Source organism: Pelophylax lessonae (assembly GCF_965119305.1).
Source record: "Pelophylax lessonae genome assembly, chromosome: 11".
NCBI lineage: Eukaryota > Metazoa > Chordata > Amphibia > Anura > Ranidae > Pelophylax > Pelophylax lessonae.
In genome coordinates this window covers 165,061,822-165,082,191 of record NC_138778.1, presented here as the reverse complement: position 1 = coordinate 165,082,191, position 20,370 = coordinate 165,061,822, and the positions used below count along the sequence as shown (strand labels likewise).

General features: G+C 43.6%; 1 protein-coding gene across 1 annotated transcript in view; it reads left to right on the top strand.

Moving 5' to 3' along the window:
* Positions 1-3,289: 3,289 nt before the first annotated feature.
* The window catches only part of LOC309567470 (keratin, type I cytoskeletal 19-like), a gene marked incomplete at both ends in the record, with an annotated part of 38,209 nt that continues 21,128 nt past the window's right edge, over positions 3,290-20,370 (top strand). Inside the window, 2 exons of the mRNA XM_082272859.1 lie at positions 3,290-3,730; positions 5,872-5,954. Of these exons, the coding sequence (XP_082128985.1) occupies positions 3,290-3,730; positions 5,872-5,954 (524 nt within the window). The remainder of the gene's footprint in view (positions 3,731-5,871; positions 5,955-20,370) is intronic.

The window sequence follows — 20,370 nt, the reverse complement described above, 5'->3', positions numbered from 1 at the left end:
TTTAGAGTTACAGGGGAGGTCTTAAACTAGAATTATTGCTCTCATTCTAATGTTCGCGGAGATACCTCGCATGTGTGATTTGAAAGTCGTTTACATATGCAGACACAACCGAGATATGCGTTTGCTTTTGCGTGCGAGCACGAGGGGATGAGGGACTTTCATTTTTTTTTTGTTTATTTTATTTAATTAAAAAATATATATTTTTACACTTTTCCTTTAATTTTTTTTTTTGATCACTTTTTTTTCTATTACAAGGAATGTAAACATCCCTTGTCATAGGAATAGGGCATGACAGGTCCTCTTTATGGAGAGATCTGTAACTTACCAAATCTCTCCTCTAGGCTGGAAAGCCTGGGACAAAAAAAAAAATGATCTCAGGGTTTCCAACCGAACACACGGCAGTGTTTATAACACGGCTGGATGTGACGTCATAACATCATGCCCGGCCTCTGAGAGTCATAGAGACGACCAAGGACCATCTAGTCCTCGGTCAGCTCTATGGTAAACTTCCACTTGCAGGGGATTCCTTCTCCAGCTCGCCGATCACAAGGGTGAGCCGGTAGAAGCATCAGAGGGCGGCGGCAGGGGGACATCCCATTCTGCTGCCTGTAAAAACAATCAAGCGGCTAAACTGCTGCTATGATTGTTTTTATTGTGCAGGGAATCGCCAGCAGAAAAAAAAGATAGCTGAATGATGCCTGTAGTTGCAGGCATTATTCAGATATCTCTACTGAAAGCCCAGGATGTCATATGATGTTTAGCGGTATGGAAGTAGTTAAGAACACAAATTATAGCTTGCGTTTTATTTCTTGTTCAAATAGTTTCTTACAAATATATATATATATATATATATATTATATAAATGCGTCAAAGTGACAACAGACAGGTTAGTAAACCATTGCGAGGCATGTGGAAAAAACATACAAATACACGGGGAAGGGTTAACAGCCAAAAATGCAACAAGCCAAAATGTGCTCAGCCTGGGGTTCAGGAACCCAATGCTTAGGCCTCTAGGAAGGTGCCCAAGGGTCTCCTAGTACTCTGCACTAATAGGCGCCAAGGGATCAAGGAACCAAACACATGCCAAGGTGCCTCCTAGTGGTAAAGTAGGTGTGGCTTACACTCTGTATTTAAATATCTCAACAAAATCTTAACGGAATCTAATTAGAATGTCTCTTGACCAGAATCTTGGTTTGGCAAAGTGAAGGAGCAAAAGAGATAGAAAATAGTGGAAGGAAGATAGAGAGGGAGGGGGTAGTAAAAAATAAAGGGGGAGAGGGAAGGGGTAGGAAAAAATAAAGGGGGGGGGAGGGAAAGGGGGTCCGAAGTGTCCGACCATGGTCTTGTACGTAAGGAAGCCAGATTGGGTTTGAGTGAAAAGCTCAAGGAGAGGTCATGGAAGCAGGAGGGTGTGTTATGGCATTGAGCAGGAAAAAAAAGTAGAGCACCCAGGTACTTGCATTTTTTTTATATTTAAAAACCTGTACATACCATGCAAAACTTAATCCTCAGTCTAATGTTATCTAAATTTTCAGTCATTATTTGCCATTTTTCCCTTTTTGGCATGTTTCTTTTAAATGGCACTCAATGCACAAATGTGAAAGCTTCATCTAGTGGTCATAATGTAGTGTTTTCCTTACTGAGGTATTTTAGGAAAATGCCACATTATGCTCATTAGATGGAGCTGATGGTCTCAAGAAATAAACATATTAGACACATTACGTGGATTATTCATGACAGCGGTGAGAATGTTGAGACCATGGTTTTGTACATAAGGGATGGTTTGAATGAAAAGCTCAAGGAGAGGTCACAGAAGTAGGAGGGTGTGTCATCAAATTGAGGAGGGAGGGGGGGGGGAGTGGGGCACCCAGATACACAATACATTTTTTTTTAATTCACCCCCCAGTGTCTGTAAATCTAGCCTTTTTTTATTAGGTTTGAGTAGAATGTGGAAAGGTAAGAGTTTCTGTCATGATTTTTTACCATAGTGTGCTTTAACCCTCTCACTCTCTCTTTTTGTCCTGGTGACCATTGCAAATCCAGTACAAATAATGACGAGAAATCCAGACATTTTTAAATGGCCATGGAAGATGAGGGGAAATCTAGCAATGGGTACATCTGTTCTATTGACATCTTTCTAAAACAGGGTATCCTCTTACAGCCTGCAGTGTCTCTGGGACAGGAAGTGTAGGGAAATCTCCCTGGTGGCACAAAAACAGCAAATAACAGCAAACCCCCCCCCCCAAAAAAAAATCCATTCCCTACTCTATCCAAAACTTAAAGCGGTTGTAAACCCGAAAAAAAAAAAAACCTGCAAGACAAAGGCATAATGAGCTAGTATGCATCGCATACTAGCTCATTATGTATTACTTACCTTAGAACGAAGCCCCGACACGGACCCCCGGACATCACTGCGGGCGCTGCCATGATCCCTCGGCGTCTCTTCCAGGTTCGGACGCTGTGATTGGCCGGAGCCGCCATGACGTCACTTCCCCGCATGCGCGTGGGAGTGATTTTCCGGAAAGCTAAAGGTCCCCCCAGACCTTCAGAAAGCATGCGCCGCTCGCGTGAGCGGCTGCATGCACTGCAAATATCTCCTAAACCGTGCCGGTTTAGGAGATATTAATTGTACCTACAGGTAAGCCTTATTATAGGCTTACCTGTAGGTAAAAGTGTCAAAAAGCGGGATACTACCGCTTTAAACAAATGTTATTAGGTCCAAATGCAAAAACCCCAATGGATCTACTATAAGGTTAACAATCTTTTTTTTTTTTTTTTTTTTTTTTTTTTAATTATGAAGGTTCTTCTTTATTTTGTTTGACTTCCCACAATACCATCTCACCCAACAGGACAGAATCTGCGAACCTTACAATTACACTCAGCCTGCGCTCTCTAATATATTGATTTCTAATGATTTGCAGCAGGTATTATCTCATATTCATATCCAATTTGGGTTACAGTTTCCTTATAATTAGCAGGTGTATGCTGTGTGTATATTGTTCTCCAAGGTCAACAGTGCTAAACTAATGTTTAGTACAGTGTTTCACAGGGCGTGACAAGTATTTCTGTCTGATGTTCATACTTACACACAAAATAGCCATCAGTATTAAAAATACCTTTGATGAAGCTGGAGATTCGTCTGGCATAGGCCTAGACGCCTGTAAAATTCCCATAAAAAGCCACTGTGACACCCACAAGAGTTCCTATAAAAGAAGTACAAATAGTGTTTCTCATTTTCTAAGTCAACAAAGTCTTCCTTTGTTTATCCAAGCCCAACGAGCTCTTCATCATGAATTACAATCTAAAAAAAGCTTGGTCTACTGCTGGATCTCTCAAGAGGGCCTCTTCATTTGGTGGTGAACCAAAAAAGCTGTCCAGGCATTTGCACTGGAGCAACAAGAACTCTCCAGAGTCCATTAGCTTTTACGGTGGATCAAGACTTCGAAGAACATTTGAACCTGGAAGTATAGAGCGTAGTTTTGGTTTTAACATCAATAGTTTTGAGAGTTATGGCGGTTGGAAGAATGGTGGACTTTTTAGTATGAATTCAAAGGAGACTATGATGGCTTTAAATGACCGACTGGAAATCTACTTAGAGAAGGTGGCATCGCTGGAAAAAGAAAACCAACGACTGGAAAGAAAGATCAAAGAGTGGTATGAAAAAAATGCACCTCAACAACTGCCTGACTACAGCAAAAACTTGAAGAGCATTGAGGAGCTTCAGAGAGAGGTATGAGTCACATATTTACTCATAGTGGTCACATACCTTTGTAGATGTTACAGTTTTGTTTCTCTACAAGAGACACAAAACACACATACAAGAAGACAATTATCCAGAAATTATGATTTTAGGTTCCCACAGAAACAGCAACATATTTAAATTCTATACAAACTGATGGCTAGTAGAAATGTACTGCCAAATCATTTTACTAACCAATGAACTGCCATTCTGCCACAGTCAGCTTATAATTAATATTTAAAAAATTGTGATAAACAGGTGTAAGTGTCTTTCTACTTTCATCTAAATGGAATCACTTATTCAGACAGTCCATTGCACTATATGGAAAATCTTTCTTCTCTTTCTCCCTCCTGGAGGAATCTCTTCCTACTTTACTCTGGGTTGATAGGCTCTGACACCTGGAGTGTATCCCCTCCCCTCCTTTTTTAGGTTTAATCCCAATATTCAAAATGGTACAGACTGTATAATCAAGATTGTAGAATGTGTCCAGCATTAGTGCCTGTGTCTATGGGCTTTGGGCTTATGTCAATGGGCAAATCCAGCCTGCTTTCAGGTGCATTCAGAGTTCTTCAACAGGAACATTCAACCTGTAGTTGACCTTCTTCTGACGTGCATTTGGCCTACTTTTAAGCTGCATCAACCTTCTTCAAGCTGTTTTTGCATTCCTATTGACTCTACAGGGAAATAATCAGTTCTGACACAAACAAAAAGCCCATTGCCACAGGCTCTGGGGCTCATATAAGTTACCGTATATACTCGAGTATAAGCCGACCCGAGTATAAGCCGAGGCCCCTACTTTTACCACAAAAAGATGGGAAAAATGATTGACTCGAGTATAAGCCTAGGCTGAGAATGCAGGGTGGCTGGCATGGTACAGGAGAATGCAGGGTGGCAGGCATGGTACAGGAGAATGCAGGGTGGCTGGCATGGTACAGGAGAATGCAGGGTGGCTGGCATGGTACAGGAGAATGCAGGGTGGCTGGCATGGTACAGGAGAATGCAGGGTGGCAGGCATGGTACAGGAGAATGCAGGGTGGCTGGCATGGTACAGGAGAATGCAGGGTGGCTGGCATGGTACAGGAGAATGCAGGGTGGCTGGCATGGTACAGGAGAATGCAGGGTGACTGGCATGGTAAAGGAGAATTCAGGGTGGCTGGCATGGTGCAGGAGAATGCAGGGTGGCTGGCATGGTACAGGAGAATGCAGGGTGGCAGGCATCGTACAGGAGAATGCAGGGTGGCTGGCATGGTACAGGAGAATACAGTGTGGCTGGCATGGTAAAGGAGAATGCAGTGTGGCTGGCATGGTACAGGAGAATGCAGTGTGGCTGGCATGTACAGGAGAATTCAGGGTGGCAAGCATGGTACAAAAGGATGCGGGGTTGCGGGCATACTAGTACGGCTGTGTTTCACTTACCTGTTCCAGAGGTGCCTTAATTTTAAAAATGGCGCCGCCTGGCGCCAACACGTCATTGCGCACGCGCCACCGCCGCTCGGGAAAGCTGGTATACGTTCAGCTATTCCCGGCCTGTCCCGAGTGGTGGCGGCGCATGCACGGTGACATGTATACGCCGGGCGGCGCCATTTTTAAATCTTAAACACGTCGGAGCGGCCGGGAACTTTTTTTTTTTTTGTTGACTCGAGTATTAGCCGAGGGGGACGTTATCAGCCAAAAAAAATGTGCTGAAAAACTCGGCTTTTACTCGAGTATATACGGTAACTAACTAGATACTGACACTATTATGATAAATAAAATCCAGGAAATATGACTACAGATGTTCAGGTAATATCTCTAGCAGCAATAAAGCTTTCTATACAGATGTGTCAAGCCTATTAGATGTGTCAAGCCCATTAAAGTCAAAGGTCTCAACCTACAGTACGTAACCCTTTGCATTCTGCCTCATCCCAGCTATTTGTAGAATAGGTAGCTCACAGTATGCAGTACAATATCGGCTAACCTGATTTCAAATACTTAGCCTTTGGGTGCCATTTCATCATTTATGTGGCCTCCTGAAAGTAAATAAACAACAAAGATGATAAGTGTGTCAGAATATAGTGCACAGAACGACATTGGCTAGTTTAACAATAGCTCAGAGTTGGGCTTTAATCTTCCAATTGTGCAATCCTTTTCAGATATTTGATGCCAGAATGGATAACATGCAAGTTCTTCTGCACATAGACAATGCCCGTCTTGCAGGTGATGACCTTCAAAGCAAGTAAGGAAATATTAGGAAATAGAAAATAATTATATATACTGTATATATGCGCATTATATTGTCAAAAGTATTGGGACGCCTGCCTTTACACACACATGAACTTTAATGGCATCCTAATCTTAGTCTGTAGGGTTCAATATTGAGTTGCTTTGGGGTGGAGTAACTTGACTGGCCTGCACAGAGTCCTGACCTCAACCCGATAGAACACCTTTGCAATGAATTCGAGCGGAGACTGCGGGCCAGGCCTTCTAGTCAAACATCAGTGCCTGACCTCACAAATGCACTTCTGGAAGAATGGTCAAACATTCCCATAGACACACTCCTTAACATTGTGGACAGCCTTTCCAAAAGAGTTGAAGCTGTTATAGGTGCAAAGAGTGGGTCAACTCAATATTGAATGCCATTAAAGTTCATGTGAGTGTAAAAGTAGGTGCCCCAATACTTCTGGTAATACAGCGTATATATATATATATATATATATATATATATATATATATATATATATATATATATATATATATATATATATAACAAACTGCGATGCATCCCACCCACTCTCAGGTGCCATTGTCACAAAATAAGCAGTGTTATTCACTTTACCTGTCATTACCTGTCAGTGGTCATAATGTTATAGCTGATTGTTATATATAGTACAGTATATATATATATCTATATATCAGTATATCTATCTATCTATCTATCTATCTATCTATCTATCTATCTATCTATCTATCTATCTATCTATCTATCTATCTATCTATCTATCTATCTATCTATCTATCTATCTATCTATCTATCTATCTATCTATCTATCTATCTATCTATCTATCTATCTATCTATCTATCTATCTATCTATCTATCTATCTATCTATCTATCTATCTATCTATCTATCTATCTTGGTATTGGGGTGGTTATGCTCATGTCATGCTCACTTAAATAAAATGGAATGTTCACATAGACATCAGTTGCCCCCACTGGGGTTTCTACCATCAATATCTACAGTCAGCTGAACATATGGATCTGTTTGGCTTCCTGGTAAGCAGCACCACTGCTCTTCTTACCCATCCCTCTGACTGTACTGTCTTGCTCTCCTGGTTCACTTGGCTCTCTTAGCCTTTAGTCCCAGTGCCCAGCTGCACGGCCCAATCCTGGCCTCTGGATAGCGGTTCTCCTGACACCCTGATAGGAGCCCACCTGACTCCTAGAACAAGACCTCCTGTCTCCTGTCAGGGGCTCCTCTGACCCTTGGGTGAGAGCTTTTGTCTCTTGACTCCTGACTGTAGCTCCTCTGGCCTCTGGGTGAGACCTTCTGTCTCCAATATGGGGGACTGTCTCAAGACTGAAGATAGGTCAGAGCTTCCAGTTTGGAGTATATAATGACCATGCACACCTCTGTAATCACACAGGCTGCAGGCACCTTGTAAAAACCAGCGCAGGATTGAAGGTTCCTTCACACCCAAGACACTTTAGAACCTTCAAGCCCCAGGCTCTCAATCCAGGACTACAGAATCTGGAGAAAACCAAAAACACAACTTTCTCTTCTAAGAGCTAAGGTCTAGAACCTTGCATTAAGCCTTAGTCATGTTCTTCTGAATTTTCACAATGGCAGGGCCATTCACTGTCACAATATACTGTATATATGCATCTATTCATTTCTTGGTCAATCACTTCAATGTTAGCTCAGTGTTATTTTAGAAGAACAACAGTTTGGTAGATGTCACCTTCAGTGTCTATTGGGACTAGGAAGTATTCATTGACTCTCTGATCATGATCCAAACCTTGCTGGACCATGCTGTGATCATCCATTGTCAATGGCTACTATGGCTTTTGAAAGGACTGTTTTGCCAGGTATTTTCTTAACGATGGAGAACAAGCTTGGTGTGCAAATATTTTCTAGAAAAAACATTGTATTCAACACTATACAGTGTTACCTTAACCGCTTGCCGAGCACCGCACGACTATTTACTTCGGCAGTCAGCCCCTCACAGGCAAAGCGACGTAGGGCTACGTCACTAGCCTGCGAGGGTCTAGGGAGCGAGCGCGCGCCGCCGGAGGCACGCTCCCGCACGGTCATGGACCCCCCCGCGCGTGTGCCCGGCGGACCCGATGTCCGCCGGTCACTCGCGATCATCCGTTAGAGCAGGAGAAAGGCAGGCGGCTAATGTAAACAAGCCGCCTGTCATTCTCCCCTGTGTAAGAATAGTGATCATACGGTTCTACTATGTAGGACAGTTGATCACTGTTCCTACACCTCAAGCCACAGCCAATCACAGTAAGAATCACGCCTCTAGGGACACACATAACCCCTCCCTCTCCAAAAAAGTTAACCCCTTCACTGCCAGTGTCATTTTACAGTAACAGTGCATATGTATAGCACTGATTACTGTAGTAATGTCACTGGTAAACCCAAAAGGGTCAAAAATTTCCGTCAAGGGTCCGATCTGTCCGCCGCAATGTCGCAGTACCGTAAAAAATCGCAGATCGCCGCCATTACACGTTAAAAAAAAACAACAGAAATGACAAGTATCTTTCCCTTAGTTAGTAAACGCAATAACTTTTGCGCAAACCAATCAAAATACGCTTTTTGCGATTTTTTTTTTACCAAACATATGTAGCATAAAACAAATTGGCCTAAAATGTTAAAAAAATTTGATTTTTACATTTTTTTTGGGGAATTTGAAAAATATTGTTATTTTTGCAAAATTGACGCTCTTTTTTTGTTTATAGCGCAAAAAGTAAAAATCGCTCAGGTGATCAAATACCACCAAAAGAAAGCTCTGTTTTGTGGAAAAAAAGGACGTTTAGGTACAGCGTCGCATGACCGCGCAATTGTCCGTTAAATTCACGCAGTGCCGAATCACAAAATAGGCCCTGGTCAGGAAGGGGGTAAAATCTTACGGGGCTTAAGTGGTCAAACACGTATTTTTTTCTAAAAAACAAATTTATAGCATCTAATAAAAATGTATCCCCAGTTTTGTAATCTTTTATAGATTGTATGTAACAATAACACTTTGGTCAGAAAGTTTATCAGTTTCTGTTCATGGATGTTCTTCATACCTCTTATAGAAACACCCAGCCATTACTAGGTGATATAAACTATATTTAAGAAAGCAGGAATCCTGCAGACTTAAAGTCTGGAACTAACTTACAATGTGTTCAGTATCTGTAATAAACATATCTAAAAGCATCAGGATGAAAATGAAAAAAAAATCTTTGTTTTTCCTTGTTACCGTGCTTCCATGCTATCATTATTAGTATAACTTTAATTCTTTTTTTCCCTTTAGGCATATTCACTCATTTGATGACTTGTCTCCCTGTCTCTGTCTCCCAAAGTATCCAATCAGGGAGAGACCACACACAATCCTTGAGGGTATTTCATTTCTGCTATATTTTATACAGGTTAGGAGTAAAGAATAATGAAAGGTCTTGTAGGCACTGATATAAGGCAATAGATTGCATTTACAATGTGCCACCAGGCTTAGGCCTGTATTCCTGGAGGATGGCTTAAACCAAAGGGGAAGCAGTTAACGGTGCACCAGGATGGCACTGTACGGCTGGGGGGGGAGAGCGCCATGGTACCAGGATGCTTCCTCACTGCAGCCATTGTCCCTGTACTGACTTTACTGGTCAAGAACCTTTCCTTGCACTAATCGCTTTTCCTAGCAAGCGGGTACCTGTCCCTGACTTAGCACTCACTGCAGGAGCGCCCAAATGACACAATTCCCCCTATAGATAAGGTCCCACACCAGGATGGCCACCTGAGATTTCAAAAGATTGCAGCGTCCAATCAGACAGCTGGCTTCGACAGAGTCCCTAAGAGGACAATTCGCTTAACAAACTCCAATCCACCTGTTACAATGGCACAATGCCCCCTACAGGTTTCTAGGAAAACCTGCATCTGCCCACATGTGGTCCTTAAAGATGAACTCAATGAAGATAAAAAAGACACACGTTATTGCAGCTCTGTAATCAATTATTTATTACATCATTAAATGTACTTTTTTTTTTTTAATGCAAGCAGTGGAAGTACCTTCATTTGACTTCATATCAGCGACTTGTGATCTCTGTACAGCTGAGCTCAGAAGGAGGGAGAAGCCGCAAAATGAGCAAATCAAGTGTGCTGCAGTATAATGAGCATACTGATAGAAGAAGAGATCAGAGTGACAGAGAGAAAAGCTCATTGACGTGCTGCTTCTTTTTTTCAATGTCCAATTACAGGGTGAGGGTATGGAGGGGACCTGGGAGTGAAAGTAATACTGTGGCATTAAGGTACCTTAGTAGCTTAGCTAGCTTAGCTTAGCTTAGCATTGAGAGTATACACTCAACAGAGTCAATCATTGTCCTTTAGAACTGTTTTGCACTACCCTAAAGCCCCGTACACACGATCAGATTATCGAACGATCTGTCGTCCGTTTTTTGTGGCATGCTAGTCTGATGTGGAAAGTGAAGAGGTTATTTTCATACGAATTTTCCCGTACGACAGAATTCTACTTCAGAAGTGATGTCATGTGTTGGATTGCTTTGTATGTGTTCTTTCTCTCTGAGCATGCCTAGTCTTGCTCTTAAGATTTTTTTCCGTCCAAATCTGTACTAATGAGACAAAAATCAGACTTTGTTTTGACGGGCGACAACAATTTTATGGCCTGCACATCAGGATTTTGTCGGCCGAAAAGTCGGAGTTGGCTGTAGAAAGCACCATACTAACAATCTGAAAATCGGCAGATCGGTCGTCGGACGAAATTTCCTTTCAGATTTTCTTATCGTGTGTACGGGCCTTAACTCCTTCCAGATGTGCATCCGCATACATGCAGCCTCACAGAAGTGGGTCTTCATCCACGGGGCTGCATATTTCAGCTCCTGTATTTGTGCTGAGAGTGTGCTGCACAGCTTGCTCCCAGCACAGAGATCGAGCTGTTGACAGCTCAGAGTCTCGTACTAATGATCAGGAGGAGCCTGGAAGGCTGATTCTCCATCACATGATCATTATGATAGCCTGTGATTGGCTATCACAGTGCTTAGTCACTCTATAGGCTACCTTTGTGTTGTTTCTCCTCTTGAATGGAGAAAAAGATACAATGTTTCTTTTTCTCCTTGTTAGAGGAGAAAATTGTCAACAAAAAAAATAGTGGAAAAAAAAGATAAAATAGCTAGATCAGGGCTTGATCCAGGAGAGTGCTAGGGTTAGCCATGGTTCATACCAGCTCAGCTTCAGAGTCGCACAACTTTGGAGCCGACATTACTGCGTGACTTCATCACAGCTTGCATACGACTTCTTTCTTTTGCAAGTCATGTTGAAGTTGTCCCAAAGTAGTGCAGGAACCTTTTCTTAAGTCGGAATGACTTAAATTGCACCGACAAATTGCATTGTCGTTAATGGGGCGTGACGTGTCATGCAACTTTGTGTGAACCTGGGCTTAGGGTCAATTCTAGGGTCAAAGGTCTTGATGAGAATCAAAGTTCAGGGTCAAGGGTCAAGGATGAGGGGGTTGATTTACTAAGACTGGATAGTGCACAATCTGGTGCAGCTGTGCATAGTAGCCAATTTGCTTCTAATTTCAGCTTGTTCACTTAGGGTCTTTTCACAAGTGCTATCCGTCGTTTTGTTTAGCAAGGATCGATCCGCTGATCCCTGCTGAGCAGGCGGACGACAGGTCTGTCTCCGCTTACTTAGCAGGGACTGACCTGTCAGATCCCCACTCTCCTCTATGGGAGATCGGATGAGAACGGGCCGTCTGTGAGCACCCTCATCGCCACTGGTCTCAGCATTCAGCAGACTCCGGTAGCTGACTCCAGTCCTCCTCTGGTCCACCTCCAGGCCATGCAATTGCTGCTTCTCAGCTCTACGTTCTTCCCAGCAGCAGTACATGGTAAACACGGGATGCACTGTGATATAAGGGAGGGTAGGGGCTCCTGCCTTCTTATAGTGGTGGCCTACAGCTATAACAGGCCCTCTGAGGGCGACCATAATACTGATGTGACCCACGATGAACTTGAGTTTGACACCCCTGTCCTAAGGTGTTGGCTCTCTTTTTTTATCAAACAAACAACAATATTCACCTAAATGAAATAAGTGTAGACCACAAACCCAAGTAGATGGTATGGAAAGCAATAATGAAAACTTCCCAAAAACTCACACAATAACCCATATGCAAGATCAAAGATTTAAGCCTCTGTACATCCTCCTCTGAGATTTGTATGGATATTACCACTCCCACACACAACATCATGCAAAATAAACAGAGCAATGCCAGAATGTTCTTTCTCCATGAGAAGTTAGAAGGTTGTGAAAACACAGCTCAGAGAATGTAATACTATGGGGATTACTCAAGACAATAGAAGAACTCCAGGGTTCCATAATGGCCTCCTTCCAGGATCTGACACACGATATCCCACTGAACAAAATATAATAGTGCTACATGAGTCCTAGGAGGAACGCAGCCAGGGTGTCATCCAAGAGAAGTAACTGCTAATCTCTATTTATTTTATATAAAGGATAGGTTTGTGAAAGCAATTTGTGAAAAGTAAAAGCTGTAATTTCAAATCTGATCATCAGAGCCCAGGGCGAACATGCCAAATTTTGCCCCCCCCCCCCCCCAAGAGATGTATAAGCATTATCTGTCAGCAAAAATTCCCCCCAACCAAAAAAAACCCAACAAAAAAAAACAAGCACTAATCTGCATGCTCACCCCCTAAGCATAAACCCCCTCCTCCCAGTACAAATCTGCCCGCTGCTGAAAAGCCCCCTCCTAGCACAAACCTTTGCCCTCCATCTCCATCCTCCAAGCTCAAATCCTCTCTCTCCCCATATGCCCTCCCCAAAGAAAAAAAAAATGTCCCCCTTCTAGCACAAATCCTCTACCCCTCAAACTCCCCCTCCAAGCACAAATCCCCCCCTTCCAGCACACATTCCCCTCCCCCAATACCCCATGCTAGCACAAATCATGTTACCTCATCCCTCCTCCCAACACAAATACCCCCCCCCCAAGTCACCACTCTTAGCACACTTTCCCAAATATGACCTCCTAGAACTATTCTTAACCCCTGCCACCCCATTAATTACCCTTCTCAACACGAATCCCCTCCCCCCCCCCAATCTCCTTGTGGTGCCTTCCCACCCCACATGATATCACAGTGCCCAGGGCAGCCACTCCTTCTGCCCACCCCTTGTCCCGGGCCCGTCAATATTTTGCTGATTCTGCTTGATTGGCCACACTCAAAGCTGAGCCCCTATTTATTGCAGTTGTGTATTTTTTTAACATAATGAAATGTAAGAGAGCTGTCCTGAAAGTAATGTAAAAGTGGGCATAACATTTTTCCTAACTTATATAGGCCGTTCACATTTCACATGTTGGTAGAGCAACTCTTCTTCTATTGTAACTCTTTTTCATTGCAAGTAAATAATGGATTCCAAGCAGAAGTAACACACAGCCATTAAGTTCTTGACGAAAGGAAGGGTACAGGCTTCCCGACAGCCAGGAAGGCTAAGAAATGTTTATGGAGATGACACCATTGACAAGAGTTACCAATGGCAGGGCATTTCTCTTGTCAATGTACCATCTTTAGGAACATTCTTTAGCCTTCTGTGGGTGTCAGACAGCCTGCACCCCTCCTTTGACAAGAACTCAATGATGGCTTGTTGCTTCTGTTTGGAATCCATTATTCACCTGCAGTGAAAAAACTACAAAGGAAAAGTTACTCTACCAACAAAATTGAGTAAGTAATAACAATTAATAAAGTAAGTAAGTTAATAAAAAAGTTGCCCACTTTTGCATTACTTTTGGAACATCCCTCCTATTACAGGTTATTTCTCTACCCCTAGACGTATTGGGGATGCAGCACAGGGGTATTGTTTTTAAAGCCTAGGTCTAGCAAAAAAAAAAAAAAAAACATTGGCATGATGGAGTTACTTACAATCAATCAGATATGCTCATTGGCAGGGCCGCTGATAGGGGGGGGGGCACCAGCCCTCTTGTAGGGGGCCCGAGCACACAGGGGGGCCCACACAAAGAGAAAGAGGGGGATTAGTAATGGACAACAAATACAGAAATCTTCCTCCAGCACCTGAATCTGATCTGTCCCTCTCCCTGCTATCAGCTTTTATCTGTTGAGAAAGAGACAGTCGTCCCTCACTAATCCCCCTCCCTTGTGTGGACCCCCCTCCCAGCACTTATCTCTGCTCAGGAGTTTATTTATAAATTGTAACTTTGTTTCTCTCTCTCTCTGTCTCTCTGGTCACTGAGCTCCCAACTGCCCAGCCTGTATATTTTTCTCATCTTTTTTATTTAACATAGTTTTTTTTTAGGTTTAGCAGGAATTATGCGAGCTATGTTATATTTGTGTCTGATAAAAGTGATTTTGTTGTAATTTTAGCTAAATATATCTTTAATATTTTCCTTGAGGGGGCCCTGCCAGGTAGTCTGTATGGGGCCCCGTGATTTCTAACAACAGCCCTGCTCATTGGGCTGCAGGATAAGCTTCCCCTGCCAATCTCTCCCCCAACCCTCACTTCAATAATCTTCCAGTGTGACAGAGGTTAACCACTTTCCGTCTGCCGCAAGTACATATACTGCGGCAGTCAGCCCCGTGCAGGCAAAGTGACGAACTGGTACGTCACTAGCCTGTGAGCCAATAGGGGCTAGCGTGCGCCACCGGAGGCGCACTCCCGCCCCCCGCTCATTCACAGACACCTCTGCGCGAGTGACTGGTGGACCCGATGTCCCGCCAGTCACTCACGATTGTCAGTTACAGAGGGAGAAAGGCAGGCGGCTAATGTAAACAAAGCCGCCTGTCATTCTCCCTTGTGTAACAGCAGAGATCAAACGGTCGTGCTATGTAGGACCGTTGATCTCTGCTGTTCCACACACAGCCACATCCCTGCACAATTAGAATCATGCCCTAGGGACACACTCAACCCCTCCCTCTCCAATAAAGTTAACCCCTTCTCTGTCAGTGTCATTTTTCAGTAACAGTGCATATGTATAGCACTGATTACTGTAGTAATGTCACTGGTACCCCCAAAACTGTCAAAAATGTCAGTCAAGGGTCCGATCTGTCCGCCGCAATGTCGCAGTCCCGCAAAAAAAATCGCAGATCGCCGCCATTACTCGTAAAAAAAAAAAAAACAGCAAAAATTACAAAAATTTTTCCCGTAGTTAGTAAACGCAATAACTTTTGCGCAAACCAATCAAAATACGCTTATTGCGATTTTTTTACCAAACATATGTAGCAGAAAACAAATTGCCCAAAAATGTTAAAAAATTTAGATTTTTACATTTTTTGGGGGAAATTTCATATAAAAAATTTTGAAAAATATTGTTATTTTTTCAAAATTTATGCTCTTTTTTTGTTTATAGCGCATGATCAAAAAATCGCACAGGTGATCAAATACCACCAAAAGAAAGCTCTGTTTGTGGGAAAAAAAGGACGTCAAATTTGTTTAGGTACAGCATCGCACGACCGCGCAATTGTCCGTTAAAGTCACTCAGTGCCGAATCGCAAAATACGGCCTGGTCAGGAAGGGGGTAAAATCTTCCGGGGCTTAAGTGGTTAATAGAGCTAAGGACCTGTCACAGGCATTCATCATATCTGCTCTTTCCGCCCCTCTTCTCCATTCATAGAAGAAGTACTATAGCTTCTCTGAGTGAAATGTGCTCTATGAATGGAGGAGGTGGACCTTTTATTCACCCGCCCGTCCTCCATTCATAGATCACATTTCATTCATGGAAACTCTAGTACAGATTCTATAAGTGGAAGAGGCTGGTGGAAAGAGCGGGCATAGTCGATACTCTTGATGAGTGCCTATGACAGATTCTTTGGCTCTATTAACCCCTGCCATGCCGTAAGATTATAGCATGGGATGGCTTTTAATCCTGGAGTTCAGCTTTAATAAGTTATTTGTTTTTTTCCTTTGTCCATAAGTGCTGCTGATCTCCTGCAACTTCTTTTCACTTTCTTCCTGCCTACTATACCTACACTCTAGCATTAACAGCACTGCATTTCTTAGGGTAGCAGGTTTTCCAAAAATGGACCATGCCTAAGTAATACCTGTTAAAATGGCCACTAGTAGTCTCCATCAGAGGGCCATGTGAGTGTGACAGGGTGACAATACAGGAGAACAATTGGAAGCCTGAACATCAACATGCTGCCATCCTATAACATAAACAGGGACTTTCATGACAGAATCACCAGATTTTTTTTTTTTTTTTCAAAGTTTCATATCCTGAACAAAATTATAAACGCAACACTTGTTTTTGCCCCCATTTTTCATGAGCTGAACTCAAAGATCTTAGAAAACCAGGATTTATCCGTGAAGAGAACACCTCTCCAAAGTGCCAGATGCCATTTATTGTGAGCATTTGCCCACTCAAGTCGGTTATGACGACCAATTGCAGTCAGGTTGAAACCCCGATAAGGATGACGAGCATGCAGATGAGCTTCCCTGAGACGGTTTCTGACAGTTTGTGCTAAAATTCTATGGTTATGCAAACTGATTGTTGAAGTAGCTGTCCGGGTGGCTGGTCTCAGATGATCTTGGAGATGAAGATGCTGGATGTGGTGGTCCTGGGCTGGTGTGGTTACATGTGGTCTGTGGTTGTGAGGCTGGTTGAATGTACTGCCAAGTTCTCTGAAACGTCTTTGGAGACGGCTTATGGTAGAGAATTGAACATTCAATTCACGGGCAACAGCTCTGGTGGACATTCCTGCAATCAGTATGCCAATTGCACGTTCCCTCAAAACTTGCGACATCTGTGGCATTGTGCTGTGTGATAAAACTGCACATTTTAGAGTGGCCTTTTATTGTGGCAAACCTAAGGCACACCTGTCTAAAAGTAATTGAATCCTTCCTTTATGCTGCCATGACCTCTGCGACTCAGCATTAAGCCCTGACTGGCTTTATGCACTTTTTTTCACTGGTATTGCAGCTCTTTCTATTTTGATAAATGTTATCCCTCTACAGATATCAAAGAAACTGATTTATATGCTATACTCATTCGATTTCATTAAGAGTCAGGTTGCTATGCTTCAATTTTAATCTAGCTTTATATAGAGTATGATCATTGTGATACACTGTTTACACCACTAGATGGCCCCGACATGGCAATACTAAAAGCCGTGACAAATTATGTCCAATTAAGATGCCGGCTATTTAAACAATGAACACATTACACCATGACGTTCTGAAGAAGCGTGCGTGAGGACGCGAAACGCGTCAACGTCAGACAGCAGCATTCTACCGGCCCTGCAGGAGGTTCACTGTCTCTGTATGGACCAATGAGACACGGTGACGTAGGATGCCACGGGAAGTTGGTGAGACACCACCCCGGAATTCCGGACCTTTGAACATCGCTCTCTACGAGAGGACACGGGATGGGCGAACCAGCCTGAAAGTACTTTGCAGGACGCACAGTCCATCATCACACGGGGGGATTCTTCACACCGCCTACTGTGAGAACGGCCGGACACGGGATCTAGGACTCCATTCTGGACTGACGGGAGACCAGGAGGAGGAGCTATCGGTAAGACTATTTTCACATATCCACCACTGGACAGCTACTAAGCCATCATCGATGGGCTGACTGCCGACATATAGCCCCCTCATATCCCACAGACTACGATCCGGGCCATAACCTATCACACGAAGCAGGACAGGTGGTACCCCCCACAGAGAGGAACTTCTCCCCAACTCGGGAATTTTTCCCCCCCTCCCCTGGAACTTCACCCCATCCCCCTCCTCTCCATCGCTTCCCCCTATGGTTCCGAACACGCCGTACCTCTATCTGCATAACAGTTTATAGCAACTCTACATTGTGAAGAGTAACTTTCAATTACCACTATGTCGGCCATAGCAGGATCGGGCTAGATTGTTACAGGGATGATATGAGCTCATATAGAGTGGCCAATTAGTGCACTAACCATTTCCCTTCACCTGACATTTACCCACTGGACATATGACATAGTGAAGTACCTAGCACTTGTTATTCCCAGTTACCAACTGCCCACAGTTGCTCACACAGCTCACAGCCAATATCTGCCTTTATCTGTGACAGAGAATTGAGGTATTACAGACCTATTTCTCATCTTTGAGACTTTATTCTAGGCATGCTAAGGCATCTCAACTCCCAGGGATTGAAGAAGTAATCGCAAGTTTTTTATTAACAGATCACTCCTCTCCCTCGGAATTGATGCAGACAGGGTTTCTGCGATAGGTGGAGTGCTGGTTCAGGGTGGTGCTGTTACACAGCATATACCACCCACACTGATCCAAGGGGTCGGCTTCACACTACATGTGTCATACTTTGGATGTGTAGTTTTTATAAATTTTTTGTATTTACCAGTTTTTGCATTGCACCACTTATTAAAGTATTTTTTGCACAAATTACCCAGTGAGCCCGGTTAATGCAACCCTTCTGAGAGGGTCTTTCCCCCCTCATATTTCTTGGTTTTCACACCTGTGCAATAATCATGCTGTTTAATCAGCATCTTGATATGCCACACCTGTGAGGTGGATGGATTATCTCGGCAAAGAAGAAGTGCTCACTAACACAGATTTAGGCTCCTTTCACACGGGCGGTGCGCCCGACAGAGTCCGTTCTCCTCTGAGCAGGCGGATGACAGCTCTGTCTCCTCTCTGTGTGCAGAGACGGAGCTAGCTGTCAGATCCCCGCTCCCCTCTATGGGTAGATCGGATGAGAATGGGCCGCCTGTCCATTCTCATCCGATCCTATCCCATCCGATCTTCCAGACGGATGGAAAATAGGGTTTCTATCCGTCCGGATTTCATGGACAGGATCGGATTGGATAACAGTGGGTGTCAGTGGATGTCATGTCTCCGCTTACATCTGCCGCTCCATAGGGCTGCATGGAGCATCCAATCCGGTCCGCCTGAAAAAATGACAGGTGGATCGGAAAGCCCGTGTGAAAGGGGCCTTAGACAGATTTGTGAACAATATTTGAGAGAAATAAAGTGCATAAATTGCATAAATAATCCAAAACATCAAACTAAGCAAGAACAGAGTCCTTCAAAAGTCTTTGTTTATGTAGTGCTAGAGCAATACACAGTGCCTTTAATGCAGGGTCATTGGTGTCAGTTATAGGAACCACCGTACAATGTCACCATCACCAGCTCTGGCACTACATAAACAAAGACTTTTGATGGACTCTGTTCTTGCATAATTGGATGTTTTGGATTATTTATGCAATATATGCACTTTATTTATTTGCACTTTATGAAAGGAGGGTAACACCATCCCTGTGCTACTGAAATTCTAAGAAAGATAATCTGTTTTTTTGTGATGAATTTTAATTTATGTATAGTTGTCACTGAGGCTTTATCCGAGTCAGGTCACCCTAAACTACGGTCACCCTGACATGGCAGAGTGGGGTCACCCTGGCATGGCAGAGCCAGGTCACCCTAAACTCCGGTCACCCTAACATGGCAGAGTTGGGTCACCCTGGCATGGCAGAGTCAGGTCACCCTAAACTACGGTCACCCTGACATGGCAGAGTGGGGTCACCCTAAACTCCGGTCACCCTGACATGGCAGAGTCAGGTCACCCTGGCATGGCAGAGTCAGGTCACCCTAAACTACAGTCACCCTGACATGGCAGAGTGGGGTCACCCCGGCATGGCAGAGCCAGGTCACCCTAAACTCCGGTCACCCTGACATGGCAGAGTGGGGTCACCATGTGCTTCCTGTAAGGGGGTGTGGTATTTTGCACAATAGTTGACTAGCAAACACGTATGCCTGCTGTAGATATATCAGCAGTGCAACATGCTCACTAGACGGAACCCTGACACTTAAAAGCATCCCTACAAAAACTAGATTATTGAATCTAACTATAGTGGTATATAGTACCCTAACTACACTGCATATCCCTTTCCTCACACTAAAAGAACAGCTCCATACAGCAGAAGATAATTAAAAAATGACACTGGAGCTTTACAAGTAATGCAACAAACGTTGTAACAAAGCAATAGAAACACAAATGCTTCCACTCTCTTCAAAAGCCTCTGTAGTACAGTGCTAGAGGTTAGGCGGGGCTATGTTATATGTTATATACCGGGGGGCGTATTCACTCCTGATTGGCCTCTGGACCCCGTAGTCACTCCAATCACGTTCCTAGCAGACTCCTGCCCCCTCATTGGCTTTTACTGATGTTTCTGGGCCAATCACAGGCTTTTAAAGCCCACTTCCTGTCCCATTGCATTTTGGGCGGTTCTGGTGGCCGAATTCTGAACTTTTACCGCAAAAGTTCGGAATTCGACCAAATTTTGAACACCCAATGTTCGGGTCGAACCGATGGTCCACCCGAACCATTCGATCATCCCTATTATACAGTACGTATGTACAGTGAAGGACTAAGAGATTGAGATTGTGATTTTGGCCTGGAGTTGCGTTTTAAAAAAAATAACAT